The sequence below is a fragment of the Myripristis murdjan genome, chromosome 10, assembly GCF_902150065.1.
Source record: "Myripristis murdjan chromosome 10, fMyrMur1.1, whole genome shotgun sequence".
NCBI classification, from domain to species: domain Eukaryota; kingdom Metazoa; phylum Chordata; class Actinopteri; order Holocentriformes; family Holocentridae; genus Myripristis; species Myripristis murdjan.
In genome coordinates this window covers 6,548,322-6,570,166 of record NC_043989.1, presented here as the reverse complement: position 1 = coordinate 6,570,166, position 21,845 = coordinate 6,548,322, and the positions used below count along the sequence as shown (strand labels likewise).

Here is a 21,845-nt window from a genome sequence, read left to right as displayed (position 1 = left end):
TAGATGTTCTCTAGATGAGTTTTTTATCTGTGCCATGTCTTTCTCCAGCTGCTTCTTAAGAAGAGATGCGTTCAAGGTCAGCAAGAACTTTCTCCTTTCCCCTTCAAACACTGGTGGCCCACTTTCTGTACTTTCTTTTAATTTTTTAATTTTTGTAAGTGTGTCACAGATATGCCATGTTTTGGATTTGATAGGTATAAGTGCCCTGTAGGACATCTAGGCGTATTTTTGCCGCTTTTTATTATTACCCAGGTATGACAGCTGCAGTAATGACGGTAACCGCGCTGTCTGCCGAGACACTGTGCTGTTTCATGTTGACGTGGCCAGACAGATAATAAGTGCAAGCATCTAATGGCTAATAGGCACGCAAAGGCCCTGCATTAGAAGGGACCTGAGGGTGTTGATGAGACAGCTATAAATATCTGTGTGCTGGACAGGAGGAAGAGGAGCAAGCAGGGAACGACGAAGGTCAGGAGGAGACGAGAAACAACATCACAAGCCGGAGCTGCAGTTTCTGTAAATATCGATCATAATCGGCTGTGGCTAGACTGCCGGCAAAATTGGGCAATTTCCTTCAGCTGCTGCTCCTGGACTTTTCTGGCTTCTGTCCTGTTTGTGTTTTTGTCTGACTGTCCTAAAAACCTTTTCTTTCTCCTTTTACCTTTCCCCCTCTTCTCCGTCTGCTTTATCTCTCAGTCTGCCTCTTAGTCGCTCTCCTGCACAGCTCTGTCTGGATTATGTGTCTGTCTGTCCCCAGTTATCCTCAGTCTTCCTCACCCCTTGTGTCTGCTGTCTGTCTTCATGTCGCTCCCTGGCTTCTTTATAGCAATAACATGACACTTGCAATGAAAAAAACTATTATAACTAGCCAATAGGAACAATACTTTTAGAGCTGTGTTAGTTCGGATAGCTGATTCAGCTGTTTTATATGCAGTACAGCCACAATTAGCTGAGAGCAGAAACAAACAAACACAACAGAAACATCAAATTCTCCGGATCATTACTCTTATTAACTCTCATGCAATCTTTGCAATGTTTAGGAAGTTTCAAACACAGGACGACTTGAGTTTGCTCAGTTGCATTTTAAATGACTCGTGCTACAGAGGCTTTATCTACTCGTGAGACTTTTTTCGCTGTGATTTGTCCTCGAATGATGAATTACAGCGATATCTGCGAGAAGCTCGTCCACAAATTTGGCTGGAAATGTTGTGTCATCTTCTCTGCTGCCTCAAGGAAAAAAAAAAATTAAAATATAGTGCTAGTTACTGTTTTGAAGGGTTTTATATTCATGATAACAGTTGCGCCAAGTACAAAATTACCAGGAGTAAAACTTTTATGTTGATACATCCTTTTCATTTGGTGGATATGACAGCCAAGAAAATAGCTGATAATTCACAGAGGCTTATTTTATGCAGAGTGTTTGCTCATTTCAGCTTTATGGGGTATTTTACCTGACAATGTATAAAACTGGCTGTAATCCCTGAATGGATGAAGCCATGTTTTTGTTCAAGCCCTTAAATTAAAGCTGAAAGTCTGCACTTCAATCACGTCCTGATTACTCCATTTCAAATCCGCTGTGCTGGTGTATAAGAGCAAAATTATGAATATTATGTCACTGGCCAAATACTTATGAACCTAATTGTACATATGGTATTTCGTAAATAATTTAGACCTATTGTAATGATTTTTTTTAAAAAATGCACTCAGCCTCTCAACTGATTTTGTTTTTTTGGATATTAGCTCATTTGAATGTGTTAATAACAGTAAAGGGTGTGTTTGTGTCATTTGCAGTGTTTGATTGTGATAGGATGAAATGCTTCTACCTGAACTGAAGAGAAGCTGCAGGAATCAACCGCGACGCAAAGCAGCAGATAGAAATGGCGGCTCACAGTGAACGTTCTTTATTAAGACATGTTTTTCAGGGGTTTGCTTCTTTTCTCTCATCAACAGTACAGACATTCAGAGGAAACATTCTCCACGGCAATGTGCAAAACAGCGTATGAAAGGAAAACAGGTACATTCTCATTTTACTGTTGGCTTCCAAAGCAACTGGCTGGCCTTCAGCCTCAAAAGATACAGAGACTCTGTTTTTTGTTTTTTTGTTCCTTTTTTTTTCTTTGTAAAATAGTTCCAAACACACAAACGGACAACAAGCTCAGTTCATTGCATTGATTTTTAGCGCTGGAAAAAAAACAAACAAACACAAACTTTCAAAATACACCACAGGTAAAAGGCCGGCATTGTATTTTTTTTTTTTTTTTTTTTTTTTAAGCAATAAACCCTCAGAGGGCCAATTATATTTGCTACCGTCCATTGTCCACACCAAGCTCCACCAATCAGGCCATACCTGGGGTGAGCTTAGCAACTCTCCGCATCATAAGAATATAAATGAATTATCTATCTGCACCGGGAGATGGTGGAGGGTGGACGCAACACCTTCGGCTTACTCTTTCATTTGTTTTCTACCTTTCCTTTGTCCTGGGAAGGAAAATGGAGCATGTGAATGGCCTTTTTGAGCATTTTCATACAGTTACACCCATTAACACTGGGAGCGGCCCAGTATAACAGCTGTGGTGAATGGTGGAATGGGCGTGTTGCTCAAGAGCGCCCATCAGTGTGGAAGGCGAAGAGCGTTTGTCATCAAATTCCCCAACTTGGACTCCTCCCAGGGTTTTGAACCTGCAATTATCTAGCCCCCCACCCCTCAACACACACACACACACACACACACACCCCACCCTCCGCCCATCCATCCCTTGCTTACATAATTGGCCCCATTGCAGCAGCCCCGCGTCCTCACCGGACCGTTAAAGTGAGCAAAGGCTGGTCCCAGAGCAGCCCGATCCACACAGTGATCTCATTAAAATGGGATTGAAGCGCAGGGAGATTAGCACAGCAGCAACACCTCAGTCATTCATATGCAACATTCATCTTCCTCTTCCCAGGAGTGAAACACAGTGATGTGGTCAGAATACTGTTTAGGTCTGCAATCCTCTCCGCTCAGTTACTCATTTTCATATCTCTTGTTATGTATATGTAAATCCCTCCCCCACCCCCCAATCCCACCCACCCAATACTCTTCAAATGTAAATGAAAAAGTAAATTCACTCACCACTGGGGGTTTTGTGTGATGTCAGAGTCGAGCTCAGTGGGTGTATACTGATGCCCAGAGGGTATGTGTGTACATGCATGTGTGTGTGTGTGTTGGCAGGTAGGTGTACGTGTGTGTGTGTGTGTGTGTGTTAGTGTCTGGTTGCGTTTGAGGCTTATTTGTTTTAGCAACATATTTGAAATATCAACCGCATGTTTGCGACGTGTTTAGCTCTAAACGCCGTCCTGTGGATCTTCTGAGAACATTTGTGACATCCTCTGGGTGTGATTTCATCATGTTTGTGTGATTTAATGATGTGTGTTTGGATGAGATAACGCACCTTTGGTGCAAAACTGTCTTCTATTCATGTTCGAAAGCGGAATAAAGTGAAGTCATGTGCTGTTCTGGTTGCAATAACTGGTAGTTCTTCAGACTCTTTGGTATTTGCTTTTCCCATTAACAATGTATGCATCTAACATTGTTTGTTAGTGAATTAATAGAAAGTAACAGAATTACGCCCACTGTGGGAATAGCATTAGCTTTGAGGTCTACTACGGGCAGTGGGAGGACATCGTCTCTTATTTATTTTGCCCGGGGTTATATTTCTTCCCTCCCGCTTAATCCTCATTGTTTCAGAGTTTTTGGCAGCTTCTGGAGTGAAAGGCCGATGAAAAAATCACCTCCAACAAGTTTGTCCTCTTCATGGAGGGAAGAGGGGAGGACAGAAAACAATGGGGCTGATGAGCACCAACAATTTCTCTGGTGCGAGGCAGAGGCCCACCCATCAACCCCATTATGATCTCACTTGTTGGCGGTAATTATTCAAAGATATCAGTATTAATTTGACAAGTGGTTTTTAAAGTATTACACAATGACGCTGCATGTAGCACCTTAATCATTACGCTGCATACTTTGAGTGATCATGAACTCTATTCGTTGTAATACTTTGCTGTTACAAACCCACATTGGTGAAAAACTTTCTCTCGTCCGTCTAAAATCAGTGAGTTTCCTTCTCTTGTGAAAAGTCTGCACACCAAAAAGTCCAGGGTTTTTTGTGCTTTTGTCCCCTCTCTGAATAAAACCAAGGTGGGAATACCTTCTGTTTTTCTAGTTTAGTCTACCTGCATCAACCAAAAGAGGGAGACACCTTATTATTAGGAAAATGAGTCATGTAATGGTGTCACTTTTTCTTTTTTTTTCTTCTATTTTTTGTATGATTCAACTTCAAACTCATATTTTGAGGCCTTTGAAAACAAAAAGTTGTTTTTTTTGTATAGTATCTTTTATTATTAGAGAAACTGAAATGGTAGCTTCATCACTCATTACTAAAAAATAGAAATAATATTAATGTAATGCATTACTCAGTGTTGTGATACTATCCAATTCTGGCCTTCATCTCTCTCTGTCTTTCTCTTTTTTTCTCTCTCTCTCTTTCTCCCACTATCTCGATTTCCCTGAAGGCATCCACTGATAACTCCCGGTGTGGCATCATTTGTTTCACTTTGACTCGATCCTCTGCCTCTCCTCTTTCTCACCTCCAGTGATGAAAGTGTTTTTCTATCTTCCCTTCCATTTCATTTGTCCTGCTTTCCTCTATATGTTTTCATTCCTTCTCTTATTACTGCCTTTTTACTGCCTCGCCACAGTGGAGGTTACATTTATTTCTTGCTTTCCCCTTTTGACTGTCTTTATTAAGTGGAGGTCAAGAGGTTGTCCTCGATTTCTTTATTTCCTTTGCTGCCTTTTCTTTCCTTTTCTTCCCTCCACTATTATCTGTATTACCTTGTTTAATGAAGGTCAGACAAAGTCCTACGTCTCGCTATTTTTTTTTTCTCTCTTGCCTTTCACTGTCTGTGCCTGTTAAATAAAGGTGAAATAAACCCCTCTAGATGCCTCCTCTTCGGCCTGTCTTATCATCTCAGCAGTGGAACTTGAAGATGATCAGCACAATCCTCTTGTACTCCTTCCTGAAGTTGTGGTTCAGGACACCATAGACGACCGCGTTGAGGCAGCTGTTGAAGTACGCCATGAAGTAGCTGGCTGTGAAGAGCCACTCCGGTATGGCCCGGCCCAGCCTGGAGTCCAGCGCCACCGCCAGGCCGATCAGGTTCAGCGGCGCCCAGCACACGGCGAAGAGCACAAACACCACGAACATTGTGAGAAAGTTGCGGAGGTCGTGCGGCTTGATCTTGGGCCGCGAGTCTGGCTTGACCCTCCGCCTCACCTGGATGACCAGGATCCAGATGCGCAGGTAGCAGTAGGTGACGATGCCGATGGGCAGGACGAAGTGGACCACCACCACTGTGATGGTGTACAGCGAGCTGACCGACTGGGCAAACGTGCAGGAGTACACCCGCGGGTCGTACTGCAGCGACTCCACGAACCAGTTGGGCACGATGGCCAGTATGGTCAGCGCCCAGACCAGCACGACGTAGCACATGGTGTTGCTGTTGGAGAAGAGCTTGTCGTACTTCAGGTTGTGGCAGATGTAGCAGTAGCGGTTGATGGCGATGCCCGTTATGTTGAAGATGGAGCCGATGACGCTGAGGCCCATGAGGAAACCGCTGATCTGGCAGTGGATGTAGCCGGCAATCCAGCCATCGTGGAAGATGGCGGTCAGAACCAGCGGGTAGGGATAGATGGCCACAACCAGGTCAGCCAGTGCCAGGCTCACCACGAAGGCATTCCCTGTAGGGGGGCAGATAGGTAGAGGGTAAGTACAGCGCAGAATGTGTCCAAGATGTCATCATCATGATTTCACATTTGGTTACCAGGTCAGGATCTTTATTTACCTCACAAATAGAGAACCGCAGGCCTTTGTCAGAGACATTATTTCTTTTAGCACATCCTAAAAGTACCAGAATTTGTAAGCATTCTGTAACAACTCACGCTCAAATGTATGCAATCAACTAATGGTACCCTAAAATTATTGCTGGTGTAGGCAACTGACATCAAATTATAACACCCCAGTCCTTGAGCTTTGATACGGAAGTGTCTTGCAGCTGCTTCTTGACTTTTGCATATTGCATCTGCAAATTGTGGAACTTGCAAACTTGAGTTTTAAGTTAAATTTCCTCTTATGTGCTATTCCAATCAACCTATCACTATCTGAGATATGCTCTTTGTTGAAGGTTTTACCGTGAGCAAGCTTCAACAACAGATCAACAACATATGGCAACGTAAAGTCATATTACAGTGAAAATTACATAGAAGAAAGAAGAAAGCAAGCATTTGTGTTTGTTAGTTATGTTGAGTTGGTATTTTCATGACTGTTGCATGATGCTGGTCATATGGTCATATACCTTTGGCCAGATGCATCTCAACCCTGACTAATAAAGATGACCTTGGTGATAAACAGAAAAGGAAAAGCGCATCAGATTGATAATACAATAGAATGGAGTGTGATATTGGTTGGCAGAACTATGCATTTGAGAGGAGGAGGGGTGGCTTGCAAGATTAGGAAGAGACAAATGTAGAAACAACACAAAGAAATGACAAAAAAAGCAACACAGAAGTAAATTCTTTCAAGCGAGACCACAGGAGCAGTGGTGAACCAAAGGCAAAACCAAACACTGCAAACCAAGATTGGAAAAGAAAGAATTTGGCAGAACATAATAAAGAAGAAAACAAACAGAAAACAAAACAAACAAACAAACAAAGGCAGACAAAAAAACAAAGCTCCCACTGGATCACATTCCCTCCAACTTAAATCTTAATGGTGTCTGCATCATTAGGCGCTTCAAACCTCATCACCGCCGGCTGAAAAGCAATCGCCATCATTACAGACTGAATTCCACCATCCAAAACAGCTTCTGTATTGGATCCAAAGGAGTGCACTGTCATCAGTCCAGATATGTGCGTTCTAACCACTTTCAGCTGCTCACACACACACTTTTTCTCCTGCTTACACTCACAAATACACTGTCAGACAGCAGAACACCAGAAAACCTAACATTTGCTGGGCCGATGTTATTCTCCCAGACAGAAGTCAACACTCTTTTGTGTTCCGGCACAGCAGCTAGTGGATTCCAGTTCATTCCAGTTCAGCAGCTGTTTTAAATATTTCACCAGCCAGACAGGGGCTCACCATGGTAAAAAAAAAAATAAACCCCAAGCAATCATTACTTGCCAGCCAATGGGTAAAAAGTAATATAACAGATAAAAAAAAAAAAAAAAAAAAACGAGGGCTGATGGATGGCAGTAAGTTCCCACCTGGCTTATGTGCTGTAAAGGTCCTCCTAATGGGAGATGAAGTGTGAGCCTGATTTAGGAGTTTAACATTTACCTGTTGCCCCGCGTGAACTGCAGTGCATTCAAAATTATAATTGTTCTCCTTATTGATATTCCTGACAGCTCCCACCTTGGATACAAGTTTCCAAGTTTCCCTTAATGCAACTGTCCTGCATCTATTCAGTGTTGCAGACATTCCTCGCTCCAGTATTATGAATAAAATCAGCATATGAATTTTTTGTTTATTTGGCGCAACCAAAATCTAACCTTATCCGAAGCTAATCACATCTGCAAATTCAACCTTTAATTAACCTTTGCATGTGAAGAACATGTCACATAATGTGACATGTTTGCATGAATAATATGACTCATATTATTCATGTTTGCAACAAGTAACCAGCTTTTCAGAGTTTTTTTTTTTTTTTTTTTCCCAAGCAACATCTCTTGTAATTGATGCCAGGAGCAGAAGTTCAGAAAGTGTCCAGAGAAAGTTGAATCATCCTCAAAGCCAACATGTCACTTCTGTCAAGGGAACAACTCATATGTTCCTCTTATTAACTTCTCAACAGAAACAGCCTTGGTTTTAGCTTACAGAAAATGTGTATTTTTTGGTTTTCTCCAACATTTTTGGGGGGCATTTCTGCTTTATCAGACAGTCACAGTGGAGAGAGTCAGGAAGGGCAGGGCAGAGAGAGGGGATGACATGCAGCAAAGGGTCTTGGGCCAGATCTGAACCCAGGCAGCTGCAGCTTAGCCTTGCTCTTACATGGTACACAATCTACACAGTGAGCCACCATGTCGCCCATCCAGCAGGGTTTTGAAAGGGTCTTATAAACTTGAGGGGTGCTGAAATGAAAAGGCAAGAAATCACCAAAACCGGAAAAAACTGCAAGCTCTAAGCTGCTGCCAGGAAAAGAGGTGGTGTCTTCCTGGAGCCACTCTCAGTCACTGCCTCTGTTGTGCTGGAGCTCGTTCCTGAGACACTGATAGCATTTTGGGTCCCAAGTGGATCAAAGATGTTGGCATACCGGTGAAAACTAGTCACTTATGGGCCACTTACAGGTCTTAGATTTATAAATTTGTTGCCTTTAAATGACCACGATCTAGCATCCCAGTGGCTCAATGTGTAGAGCACATATCATGTAATATTAAGGCTGAGTCACAACAGCCTGGGTTCAAATCTGGCCCAGACCCTTTGCTGCATGTCATACCCTCTTCTCTCTCCACTGTAACTGTCTCATAACCCAGAAATATCCAAAAGTAATCTTTCAAAAAAAAAAAAAAAAAGCAGCTGTTGAGGATTTTTTTGCATCTGTGAATCCAAACCACACAGCCTTGCCTATATCTACATGGAACTAAACAAATTTCTCCAGAAAAAAATATTTTCTCATTACTACAAAGAGGCTAAAACAGAGCTCCTGGCTCCAGTTACAGGACCGCGTGGTAGATGTGTTGTAGAGCACTTTCATTCAAGCACATATTCAAACCCAGGGGAAGCCGAAGCCTCTGGCAGTTTTAATAACACCATGCTCTACCAGCTAAACTGTGCGGCGCCGTTCTGTATTTATCATCCCCTGATTTCACCTTTATCACGAAGACGCTTTCTCATTAATATTCATGACAAAGGATGTTCATCTTCTTCGAGTCACAGAAGGCTAGTTAGGAAGAGTCGTGGGCTCCGAGCAGAGAGACGGGGGACTTGTTAACTTCCAGTCAGGATGTATTAGTCTCTGGTTCTGTCTTGATTACTAAGTTTGTCCTTTATTGCAATTCCTAACAATGAATGGGAGCCACAGTTGGAGCCATGTGTTGAAAAACGAGGGGGAAGGCTGCCAGGGTTAGAGGCGCAATTCCCTGTATTGTGCAATGAATAAACCGATGTATTAATGCTGTCTAAGCTAGATCTTTAACAGGGCCATGCTGGAAATGCATATATTCATTTTACAGGAAGGCGCCTTGGATAAAAGTGTCAACTAAATGGCCGATGTAATGGTCCTCCATGGTTTCAGTGAGCACAGAGAAGTATTGCTGTGTAATATCCCACTCCAGGGCTTCCTCCTCATCTCTTCAAGTTCTCCTCAGCCCTTCAGCCAGACCGAGCATCCGAGAGGCAGCAGCAGCAGCAGTGCAGGCTGACTCATGTACATGTTAACTTGTTTAATACATCCAGACGAATGCACTTGCGCTGCATTCACGTGATGACATGAAAGAAAGGGGAGACATCACGTTGCTACCACTTCATTTCCATGTTTTGCTTGTTGAATAGCCCATATCAACACGTTTCTTTTTAAATCTATGAATTTAAAATGAGCAATAATTAGCAATTGGGTTATAGAGCTGATGTGATCTTAGTCTGAATTATAGAGTATTTCCCAGCAGTAATTTTCTGTTTTTAGGTGAAATCCTTCTACTTTTACTTTTTTTTTTTTTTTTTTTTTTTTTTTAAATAGAACACTGTTGTAGAAAAAAAAAAAAAAAAACTATTTTCCCAGTTGCCCCAGGTGCAGTCTATCCTTTCAGAGAGTTTCCATGTGATTTGGTGAGGTTTCCAGTTTGCTGTGGTCTCCCTTGTGTCTGATATTGTACAATTGTACAATTTTGGAGAAGACAGATGCAGTTTACCTTTTTTCTGCATATACATTTTTGACCACTTGAGCTCCACAACAAATATCCATCCAGCCCCATTGTATCAGGGAGGCTGAGGTCCTTGTCAAAATACACAGAAACAACCTGGAGGGCTCAATTTATCTGCATATTTGAGTCTTCTCCAGTTCACAATAGTGATGTTGACACAAGGTGACAGACAGAAGCCACCGCGCTGACATAATATCCTGCATCGTGGATGTAGCGCTGAGGCGGAGCATGAAAAATACAAAAGAAACACGGGTATATACTGTATGCAACGGTGTGCGTTTGAAGAGTTTACCCGCAGTATATGTGTGCGTACACTGTGTGTGTGTCTGTTTGAATTAATGCAGCGTCTCTCTCTGTTCTCTCTCAGGCGTCACTGTGTGAGACTCTGCGACGCTCCGCTTTGAAGCGACTATCTCGGTGTCGCTCCTTCACTCGGTTCTCCTGCTGTATTTGTTCTGTCTCAGCGGTGCGTGTACGAGGCAGCCGCCGCCGCCGGTGTTTCTGATCCTGCAGCTTCTCATACCTCGTTCAAAGTCAGAATACCACAGCAAACACGACTGTCACCCACTGACAGATGTATAGTGGTCACAGGCAGCAAGAAAAAAAAAGAATCTTATACTTTTTCCATCTCCTTCTTCTCTCTATATCTTACAAGAATCTTGTCGACACACGGATATTTGTCACATCCACAGTCAGGGCCAGTGTCTCTAAAACTAGATTTGGGACCACAAAAGGGATCAAAATATGACTTTGAGATGCTCGTGAGGTGATTTCTGAAATCTCAAGATATTTTGAGAGAAAACTTTATGATCAATGCCTTTTTGGGGAGGGGGATATAATAAATATTTGAAGCCTCAAGGTTTCTCCCAGTCGTTAAAATTGGTTAAGCAGCCTGGATGGAGAAAATAAAGACACATTTTCTGTGTCAAAAGCGGGCATCGCGGTTTTGTTTCTTTGTATTTTGGTAATCTATGAAATGGGCCATGACCATTCACCTTTTATTTTAGTTGCTTCCAATGTTGGTAATCCAGAAATTCAAGCTTATTTTTCCAGTCTTTCTGGGTAAATGTATTTAAAAAACAGCGAAAAAAAAAAAAAAGAGGATCTGAAAAAGCATTTTCATGCAGTTAACTGGCCACTCAAGAAATCTATCCTTCAAATCAGGCCAACTGTGTCCCATGGAGAGCTGAGAGTCTGCAGGTTTTCATTCAGACATTTCATTTCAGACTTTACAGCCGCTGATTTCACTGAACAATGCCCCCTCTCTGGCTCAAGGTGTAAGAGTCAGGGATTTGTAGTGTTTTGTAGGAATGCAGACACCCATCCATGCCTTACAGTGACAGTTGAAGCCGTACACAATATAGCGGTGTTTGTTCATCTATGCGAGTGCAATACATCCACCAGGTTTGGTTCACCAACTCCTTCCCTATACAGAGAACGAGAGCTTCACCTTGCCATAGCTCTCCAAAATGAACTGAGTAGAAAAAAACTATTTTGAAAGATGCACAGCGACACACACGTTGTTGTGCATCAAATGTGTATCAGAGCAATACTTCAACTTTGTGCTGCCTCTCAAAATCGTATTGTTTTCCGGTCTCTATCTACTCCATTCAGTCACTCATAATATTGTCCTCACTATTATACTTATAATATTGTGAACACTTTGCTAGAGGAGAACTCAAAACCGGGCAGAAAGTTCAATAAACATGTTTTGCCTCCTGGTCAGATGTTGCACTGAAAGTCTCTCATTACTAATCCAAGGTTTGCTCTAGTGCTCTTTCTTTCTTTCTTTCTTTCTTTCTTTCTTTCTTTCTTTCTTTCTTTCTCATTTATTCCCTTTACATACAGAGTCAGAGATTAATGTGAACCACCACAGGATGTTTTACCTTCCTCCGCCCCCCGCCTCCCACAGACCTCCTCCAAGCGTACCGTATGACGCACACCAAAATTAAAAGACGGATGATGTGTGAAATCAATTTGATGGTCACCATAAGATAAATAACCGCTGTTATTATAATTAAAATGCTCTTGCTGGCAGCAAACACTAACATTATTCTCTACCCAATGAGCTACACTGGCCTACATCTGTCTAGAAGAGGGCTTAAGTGAAGTAATGCAGAGTGTTTTTGGATACCAGTGTAGTTATGGGCAAGATACACACACACAAGGTCTGATTTTAACAAAAAAAAAAAAAAAAAAAATGGTTTCATTCACTAACACAGCTTTGATATAGTGCCACAATGCCTCACTGCCCGTCTACCCACTTGTTCCTAATCAGGCTCATGGAGGCATGGAGGCTCCTGGCATACACTGGGCAGAAAGCAAGGAAACACCCTGGATAGGTCGCCTGTCAATCACATGGCAAACACAGACAAACACACCCACACACACACACATGCACATTCACGACTATGGGGAATTGAGATGCATCGCTTTTATTCTTGCTGTTGCTGTTATTGTTGTCGGGGCATGCAGAAATCACTCCAGTGAGGGAGAATTAGAAAAACAAATTGACTGATTTGCATGAGCTCCGCTTGTCGAGTGCCTCGGTGTTTGTTCGTGTCCGCTAGAGTCTTGGCGGGGGAGATCAGGCATGTGGAGATGAAAATGAAAGTCAAACAAAAAGTACAGGGCTTACTTCACGAACAAGTTCCCGCAGTGGGCGATATTTTAGAGCCGACCCCGTCCTGCCAGTTTTCCAGCTGTCAGATGTTGGCTTAGCATTCAGAGCGACACTCAGAGAACAGCCATCTGCTCGGTTTCACTTTGCACCACCACCCACCACTCCAACCTTTTGAAAAACCAACCAAGCCCCCCATCTGTTTTGGCGGAGGTGACATCACCGCTTACATGACAGCATAAATGTTTGAATATGTCCAATTTTAAGAAGAACTAATTTCACCTCAAAATCAATCAGTTAAGGAATTCGCTTATTCACTTTGGGCTCTGCGTAGCTAGCGGACAGAGCGAGGCAATAACTCCATGCCGTGTTGTGGTTTCATTCCCGCTGGCTGGCTTTACTAAAAATAAATACACTCATGGTGCTGTGAAACACTTTGGATTAAAGTCTCCACCACAAGGAATATATAGTGGAGCTCCAGAGAGTATACAGTGCATCCAATGCTGATGTATTTGACTAAACAGAAATTCAACACATGGGATTAGGATTGGTTCGGGGTAATAATTACATCATGGTTCCATATTTAGAAGTCGTATAAGTGGGCTGCTGCTTGTTCCTGCGTGTTTGTTGGCGCGCCGCCGCGGTTTCGCTCCCATCGGCATGAGCGAAAAATCAAGCGCTGCTCTTTGAAGTTATTGTCAAGTGGTTGGGAGACCTTGGTGACTTTGCAATTATACTAATAAGTGTTTATGTAACCACAGCACACAGGAGATATAAAAGAAGGACAGGACATTATATCACTGAGTATAGACACTTTTGGCTCAGTTGACATAGCGTTGAATGGGTTTGACATGCCTCCGTTTATAAATTGATTGAACTGATTATTACCCCAACCAGGTATTGGAATTATTGGTAATATGTTCAAGTTCAAGATAATTTAAAACCCAATACTGTACAGTCTCCAAGGGCTTTACATGTCCACACTGTTAACCAGCTCACATTTGATATATTGATTCATATCAATTCATTTTTGGATGTGGCCAATATTAACATTGTGTCATTACCATTAGCTAAAGCTGGACTTTATGCTGGATTATGTAATGCTGCTGGAAGGAGGATGCTTCGGTAACACTTTACAATAAGAGTACAACAATTAACATTAGTTAACGTTAGTTAATGCCGTAATGTTTAATTAACTGTTAATTAATGATTGTTATGGCATTTACTAATGTTAACAATCTCTACAATAACCCTTAAATAACATATAAATTAATACCTTAGCATGAACAGCATTAGTACATGATTCTTAGACACATTCGTTAACGGTTAGTTAACTGTTACTTAATGTTTATTACCTGTTACTTAATGTTTATTATGGCATTAACTAACGTTAATTAAAACAGGTGCCTACTTTATGTTAAGTGTGGTTGTTATATAACATATAACACAATACAGATGTTTATAGCGGGAAGTTTGGCACCAGTGGAAATTCGGGACGCTGTCACTATGATGTAATGTCCTTTCCTTCTATTACATATGACCAATCATGTGCCATAAAAAGCCAAGAGTGTGCCTGTTTTCTCTCCTGTCTATACTACAGCAGCTGATTGCACTTACTAACACTCTTGCAAGCGGAGAAGGAGCTACTAATAAGTGAAATCATCCAATGCACTGATGGTTGGAAATAAAACTGGCGCACTCTTAGCTTTTTATAGCACAAGATTGGGGACCATTGCTGTGTAATGTTCAGGAATGACGAAAACAAATTAGACGTGTGAGAAATGCACGTTCATGAAAGGTTTTCGGTGACATTTCCAGATCATCAATAGTGCGCCGTGCCTGTGGATTAGCCTGTCTGCTTGGAGTGTCCTCTGGCTCTGAAAAGGTTGAGAACCACTCATATCCAGGCGGCCTTGAGATCAGGGGAAACACAGTCCGACTTGCTCACGTCTTGTAAGGCAAATTGATTTCCAGCTGAACACAAGATTTCGGCTTTGCAAGTGCGCTGAATTTGAAGCATCCAAGCAATCTGCCAGGGGAAGGCGACACTAAATGCAATGTAATCTGCCCGTGTGCAAGCAGTTCCTCCGAGAGAGCAGAGTGGGGCGCTAAAACTGCTAAAAAAAAAAAAAAAAAAAAAAAAAAAAAAAAAAAAAAAAAACAAGCCTCTGCAATTTCCATAATTGCATTTCCAGATGCAAATGCTTACAGTTATTTGCATTCATTATTTCCCTGGAATAACATTGGCAGAATTGTATTTACAGGTCTTATTTGTCGATCACGCAGGCAGGTGTATCGAGCGTGTGCAGTTCATGAATGAAGGCAATCAGTCACGCCGCGGTTCTGCTCGGCCTGTGTGGACTGTGGCAACAAATCTGCCTTGTGACACTGACATGATCGATTGTGACAGGACTTCACTAATGACCAGGTAATCTATCTCTGATAAGACAGATTGACAGGCCTGAAGGGAGGAATTGAGGCGAGAGCGGGCGAAAGAAGAGAGAAGGAGAGTAATTGAAATGGGGAGAGGAATAAGATGGGCAAGATGGGGAGGAAAATGAGGAGAGAAATTGAGTGGAGAAAACAGGACAGGGAGAAGGGAGGGAAAACGAAAGACGAGGGGAGAGTTGGTGGAGGAATGAATGCTAAGGAATGAAAAGGAAAATAAGGTAGGAGCAAAGGGAGAGCGGAGGAAGGAAAGGAAAATAATTAAAAGGAGAGGAGAAGAGGAACGATATTGAGAGGAGCGTAAAATAAGAACAGAGTGGACAGGAATGAATGAAATTGGGAAAAAAAAGGGGAATGAAGGAGAAGAAGGAAATGCCAAAAAATAAAAAGAGGAGGAGAAGAGTGGAGAGGGACAGAATGGGAGAGGAGGTAGAAAGAGGAGCTAAGGACAGGAGAGTAATTGAAAAGAGAGTAGAGAGGAGATCCAAGGAGATAAGAGAAATGAAGACACGGCGAGGAGATCAAATGAGAAGGATGAAGAAATTTTTTTTTTTTTTTTCAGTTGCACCTTTGCGTCCTCTCACCTGTTAGATCTTCACCCACAGACTGGAGGGGTTTACCTCTGGCTCGAGAGAAACGCCGTGTCTTTATGACTGATGCATGGGACGGCTTTGACAGGCTATAGGGAATGACAGCGCACGGTTGTTTATGTATTGATTCTTGGCAGGACTAATTTGTCACTGTGACAAGTCTGGCTGGGAGCGAGCTTGACTGCGGCCAGGTGCGCCGAGGCTGCCAGATTTAGACGCTCAGGTGACAGAAAATTGTCTTGGATACAGATAAAGAAAACTAATTAACTTACCAACGCTGCCAGCGCTCCCTCGCTCGCCTCCTCTCTTTACAGCTTGCTATACTGTTACTTTATATGATAGGGGCTCGCTGAATATTTAATAATGACTGACTGGTGAGCGCATTCTCAGGTTTGTTATTTCTGAAAGTACTCATCCAGCTCCACCGTGCACAAACCTGAAGCATCTGTCGCCAGCTAAACCCACCAATCAAGTTCCAATTAAGTTAAACTGGCGAAGTTTAAGCATGGGCTAGTTTGACCATGCATTTTAACATGTATACCAACTGAAATAAGTTGAACAATAAACATACAGTAGTACAAAATTCCCATCTTGCACGCACTAACTACTAGGTGTAAGGTCTTCTGTTAATTAGCTGTTACCATGGCATGGTGATTTGACCGATGGGGAATCTTAATGGGGGAACAAACAGGCTATGGAGCGGTTTACATTCGCCACATGAACATAAATCACAGCAGTTTTAAAGAACCAAACCTCAACTTTCTATAGCTAACAAGCTAAGATCATGTGCATTCATTTTGGAGCAGCACACTCCTATTGAAGAGCTCACTGTAGTGGCAAAGACGACTTGGAGGTATCAAAGTTGGAGGATCTATTACACTGTGGCAAATACCACTACATGCACTGCAAAAACTCTAAATCTTACCGAGATTATTTGTCTTATTTCAAGTCAAAAATGTCTTATTACTAGTCAAAATATCTCATTACACTTAAAATAAGACATGATCACCTCAGAAGTAACTTGTTTTTAGACAATTGTCACTTGTTTCAAGTGAAAATTTGCTTGAAACAAGTGAAAATTTGCTTGTTTCATTGGCAAAATTTGTTTCTTGTTTCTAGCTAATTTTCACTTATTTCAAGTGAATTTTCACTTTTTCCACTGGCAAATTTTGCCAATGAAACAAGCAAATTTTCTCTTGTTGTGAATTTTTACTTGAAACAAGTGAAAACTGTCTAAAAACAATTTACTTCTGAGGTGATCATGTCTTATTTTAAGTGTAATGAGATATTTTGACTAGAAATCCGGCATTTTTGACTTGAAATAAGACAAATAATCTTGGTTTTTGCAGTGTGAGTAAGAGCCCAAACTATCACTTGAAGTTTATATTGGATCATCTACCTATTTGTCCAAATGTGGTGATCTTTTTCAGTTTTTGTTTTACTGTTCTTAGCTAACAAAAACTTTTGCTTTAGTTTATTGTACCACCAGAAAAAAATGGCTTGCACAATTTGACTACAAATCACTTTCTGCGACAAGATTTTGGTTAGGTTTCCCTTTATGCTGTGTTAAGTGCGCCCAAGTCTGTAAGGTGCAACCAAACACAGGTCCTGTTTCCACCTTGCACAAACACGTGTTGTGGCTGATCTGACACCTCTGAGCACAGGTGTGAACAGCACCCAGGACACATTCGGAGGTGGCCTGGGACGCTTTTGTTCGCATCGCATTTGAAGTGTAAACACACGTGTGTCCCAGGACGGACTGAAGGACCGCCTACTCACCTGACGTCCTCTGTCTTACCCAGCTCAACACCCCCGACACCGGCCAGACGTCACTTTTCCAACAGAAAAAAAATCAGTTCAGCCCCTATGCTGTCAGCTGATTGGTTAAACTCAAACTGAAGTGCGGGTCGGCTATAAAGCAGCTGGCTAATGAATAAAAGCACTGTATACCTGATGCTTGTTTCACCATTCTCTGGGTTTATTTGATTTAATTTTAGATTTTTTTTTCACCTTTTCTGCAGCCCAAACCGATGTGATCAGGTCAAGCCTGAGAGGCTTTGTGTTGGGAATTACAAAGTTTTGTTTTCAGGCGTTTACATTTCCACACATAACGAGGTTTAAGAATGACTTTCAGGTTTTTCTGTGTATTTTCAGCACAGAATGAAACAGAGGGCAGGAGCATGACAGTTAATTCTTCCATCATCATTTGCTGTGCCCATGCCGTTGTGACAAAACTGTGCACCCACAAATAGACTATATTTCTTATATGCAATATATCAGGTCAGGCACATGGAAATTAAATGCCTGTTGCTTCGACTGAAAAAAAAAAAAACATATTTGGTGTTTGCAAATGGAAATGATACATGTGCATTTGCATATAGAGCGGGAATGTGATATCCGATCACAAGAGGGCTCTGGAGACGCATGTGGAGTTGCATTTTAATGCCAGTTGTGACGGGCAGACGGACTTAAAGCTGTCCACTTGTGATCAGATAACCCAAGACGCATGTTAATGCCAGGATGGTGCAACTGAACAGAGACACAGCTTAAGTTTCACAGTATCTAGCTTCAGTGCAAAATTTAATGTAAACGTAACACCTGCACAGTACACTGAGCAGGGGGCAACAGGCTGCCAATTGATTTTGCTCATATCCTATCAAATTAACCAACCTGGTAAAATGACATGACCCCTTGGCAACTCCACACAAACACAAGCAACATGGAAGATTTGAAGGACAATTTGAATTCATCTTGAGGACACAAAACTTTTGGTTCCTGATTAGTGTCTTAAAAAAAAAGATCACGAATTCATTGTTTCTTGCCAGATTTGCATTCTTCATAGAGTGGAAAAGCTTCCAAAACATTTAGACCATCACGCTCTCCACTGGAACCCAGCTGGATCATAATAATACTTAAGAGCATCTTTTAGATAATTGATGTATTAATCAGTTGTACAACACATGCAATCAAACAACCAGCAGCACATCCATCATATTAGAAACAGATGACATAAACAGACAAAATAATTATGTGTACTTCATATTCAGCAATCCACATTTACATAAGGAATCAATAATGTACACCAACAACTGTACATAAACCGATACATGTTAGTGATGTATATTCTTTGCCATACTGCCATTTTCTTAATGTGTTGAACTTAATATTTTAGGTTTGGTCTGTTTTCTTTACTGTATCCTATTGCTTTTGCTTCTGTAGTGACCCAGTCTACCCACAGGGGTCATTAAAGTTTCATTTTACCTTTATCTCACCTTACCATGCATGCAAATCGATCAAAGTCACACAAAGCACAGGAGATGAACATGTACTTTCCCCTCATGCTTTCATTTAATTTTCCTTTTTTTTTTTTTTCTAACTTTTACATTTCAGCAGAAACAGGACATGTGAAAATGCTCACTTTCATCGTCTTCCTCCACATAAATCCACACATTCACACAGGAGCTGAAAGCCTCCCAGCACAACCACAGCTTTTTATTGATGGCCACTGAGAACCATTCGGCGTGACCACAGCTTTTTTCCTGTCGATTGCTGAGTAGCTCCATTGACATATACAAAGGTCAAGTGTTTTGGCCCAGGGCGCCTCAACACTGTATAAAACGAGTTAGAAGAAACCTTTCCATTCACATTTTCTTAACCTAGATTTCTCAGCTGATCAGGGATTTGAGCTGGTGACACAAGCCGGCTTCTTTAACCTCTACCCCACTTATGAGGGCAACGAGTGAACTCATTTCCCCAGCTTGATTATTAATACAGGACCTATGCAGGAAATAAGCGGCACAACGCAATGATGTGCATGCCCTAAATGGAAAATGGAAGATGGACTATTATATATTTTCTATGCATTAGCAGTTGAGAGTGTGATGGTAATGATGGCAAGTTTCCTCCAGAGACCAAACTAAGTGCTTTAAACGTGATATTTCACTACTTCAAATTGCACCAAAGGAGTGTGCTGTTGAATGAGTGGTACCATTTAGGTGCCTAAATTGATTTTCTTTGTGTGCATGTGTGCATGTGTGTGTGTGTGTGTGTGTGTGTGTGTGTGTGTGGGATCCTAAGTGCCCTGGCTATTTATGCACCACAGTGCACTTGACGACTTTTAGTCCATGTCAGTCTAGGCTACTATCTGATTTAGACATTGATTACAGACTCTGAGAGAGTCTCCAGTCATGGCATCACTACTTGTTTTTTTTTTCTTTTTTAAATCCTTGCCTCAAAGCCAAAATGGCAAATCTCCCAGCCTGCCACTTCACTGACTTTAGATTACTCCCCACTGGAGCCTCGTCAGTGATTTCATTTTATTGATTTTTTTATGGTCAAGGTAGTTTGTTTGTCTATGACGACAGTGACACTGACATTTACTGTCTGTCCTGCATGCAAGCTCATAAAACTTTTGGTAAATGTCTTGCGAGAGTAGCTCTGTAAAAAAATCTAAAGATAAATACCTGCAATACAAAAATTTACCTGGAGAAAGTTACAGAGACTGATCAAGTTGTGTGGGAAAAGCTAATTTCCACTCAGGCTGCTTTGTTGAAACTCTCATTACAACAAGTACTTTAAAATGAGTTCACTGAATAGGACGTGCAGGAAATCTCCAAACCTACAGTTTACATTTGAACTTCTGCTGTAATCCAGAATGATTTATACTCAATGAACCGACAGGGCTTCAGTGTCCTGCCCAAAGGCACTTTGACAGGATGCATGTCTGCAATCATAACTTGCTGTAATAATCACTATAATGATAACACAGGAGCCCATTTTTGTTTCTCAGTGGTATGTTTAAAGTGACTTTATCATACTTTTTTCTCTCCTGTTGTGTTCCTTCAATATCCCAATAGAAATTTACAATTTTGATGTTATATTCTAACTTTCAATATAACTTTCAACTTCAATAATATTTTAACATTCAAAAAAATATAAGTTTACTACTGCTCTTTTTTGTTGCCTATGTAGGAATATTATGCTGACGGCACAGACTATGATAACGTTTCTCTAAACTCATCACTGAGTACCAAAGACACACTTAAAGACACTGCTGGAATATTACAGGGACATTATAGTGTTACTACAGGAAATAAAAAAAACACCATAAAACAAGCAAGTTTAAACTCTCAAACACAAAACAAGCCTACTTCAAACCACTGCATCATTGTTAGTTATATGAATATTACAGTGATACAAAAATTGTAAAACAAAAAATGTTACTATCAACTCAAAACTAATTGCCACAAGTCACTCCAGTGATTTTTAATTAGTGTTTAAACTGGTAACTGTCTCACCTGCTTTCCTGAGTTTCCTGTTCCTAAACACGGACACGATAACCAGCAGGTTCCCGATAATATCCACCACGATGGTCGTGATTAAAACGCCGGCCAACAGGGTCACTACCCAGGGGAAGGACTGGTGCTGCTGGCCCGGGGCCCCTTCCTCCCCTCCAGGCGTGGAGTTGCGGGGCCCCAGGGTCCCTTCCACCATGGTGGGCTCATGGTCCTCCAGGGACATCAGCTGCGGAAGGTGTCTCGGATCGACGAGTCGCATCGGGTCGTGGTCGTGGAGAGTCGGTCCATTCAGCGAAACGCACGGCTAGACTAGACGCACCGGGACGCTCTCCGTCTCGTTGCGCGCAGTGGCACCGAGGGGACGCGTCTTTGATGCGCCCAAGTCTCCAAACAAAGCATGGTAACCAACCTCACCTAATGCAGTTTTAACCTCTATAGTCCGATGAACAGATGAAGTTAACCTTTTACCGTTCTAAATGGAAACACAAAAAACATAAGATGTTGTGATGAATTTGTCCATTTGCGCACGATTAAAGCGCCCTAATACCTACAGGATCTTGATTTAAATGAAAAAAAAACGCACCACAAATGTTAGATCTACATTGAGAATTGGAGCAGATGACAAAAGGTGTTAAGTCTTTTATTCATTCAGTCATTTAGTTCCCGTTTTGTCTGGAATGCGTCTCGTTTTATGAATCGCCTTCATCTGACTGTTTTCAGCTGTGCGGTTTCATTCACAAATCCGGTCCGCTATTCATGATTCCAGCTTCATTCAGTTCCAGCAGCTGGTCTGTGTGTCGCCCAGGCTCATACTGAGAGGAACTTCAGCTCTCCGCTTCTGAATCCTTATCGGGGAGGATTACGCGCCTTATAGCATCCACCAATGATGCGAGTTCTCTCTCTCTCTCTCGGCATGTGTTTATATGTGTGTGCGT

General features: G+C 41.8%; 1 protein-coding gene across 1 annotated transcript; it reads right to left on the bottom strand.

Moving 5' to 3' along the window:
• Positions 1–5,009: 5,009 nt before the first annotated feature.
• On the bottom strand, positions 5,010–21,196 carry mtnr1al (melatonin receptor type 1A like). Its single transcript, XM_030062030.1, has 2 exons — positions 20,911–21,196; positions 5,010–5,779 (listed from the first exon to the last, which is right to left on the bottom strand). The coding sequence occupies exons 1-2, from the start codon at positions 21,167–21,169 to the stop codon at positions 5,010–5,012; spliced, it is 1,029 nt and encodes a 342-aa protein (XP_029917890.1). The 5' UTR covers positions 21,170–21,196.
• Between the last annotated feature and the right edge of the window lie 649 nt (positions 21,197–21,845).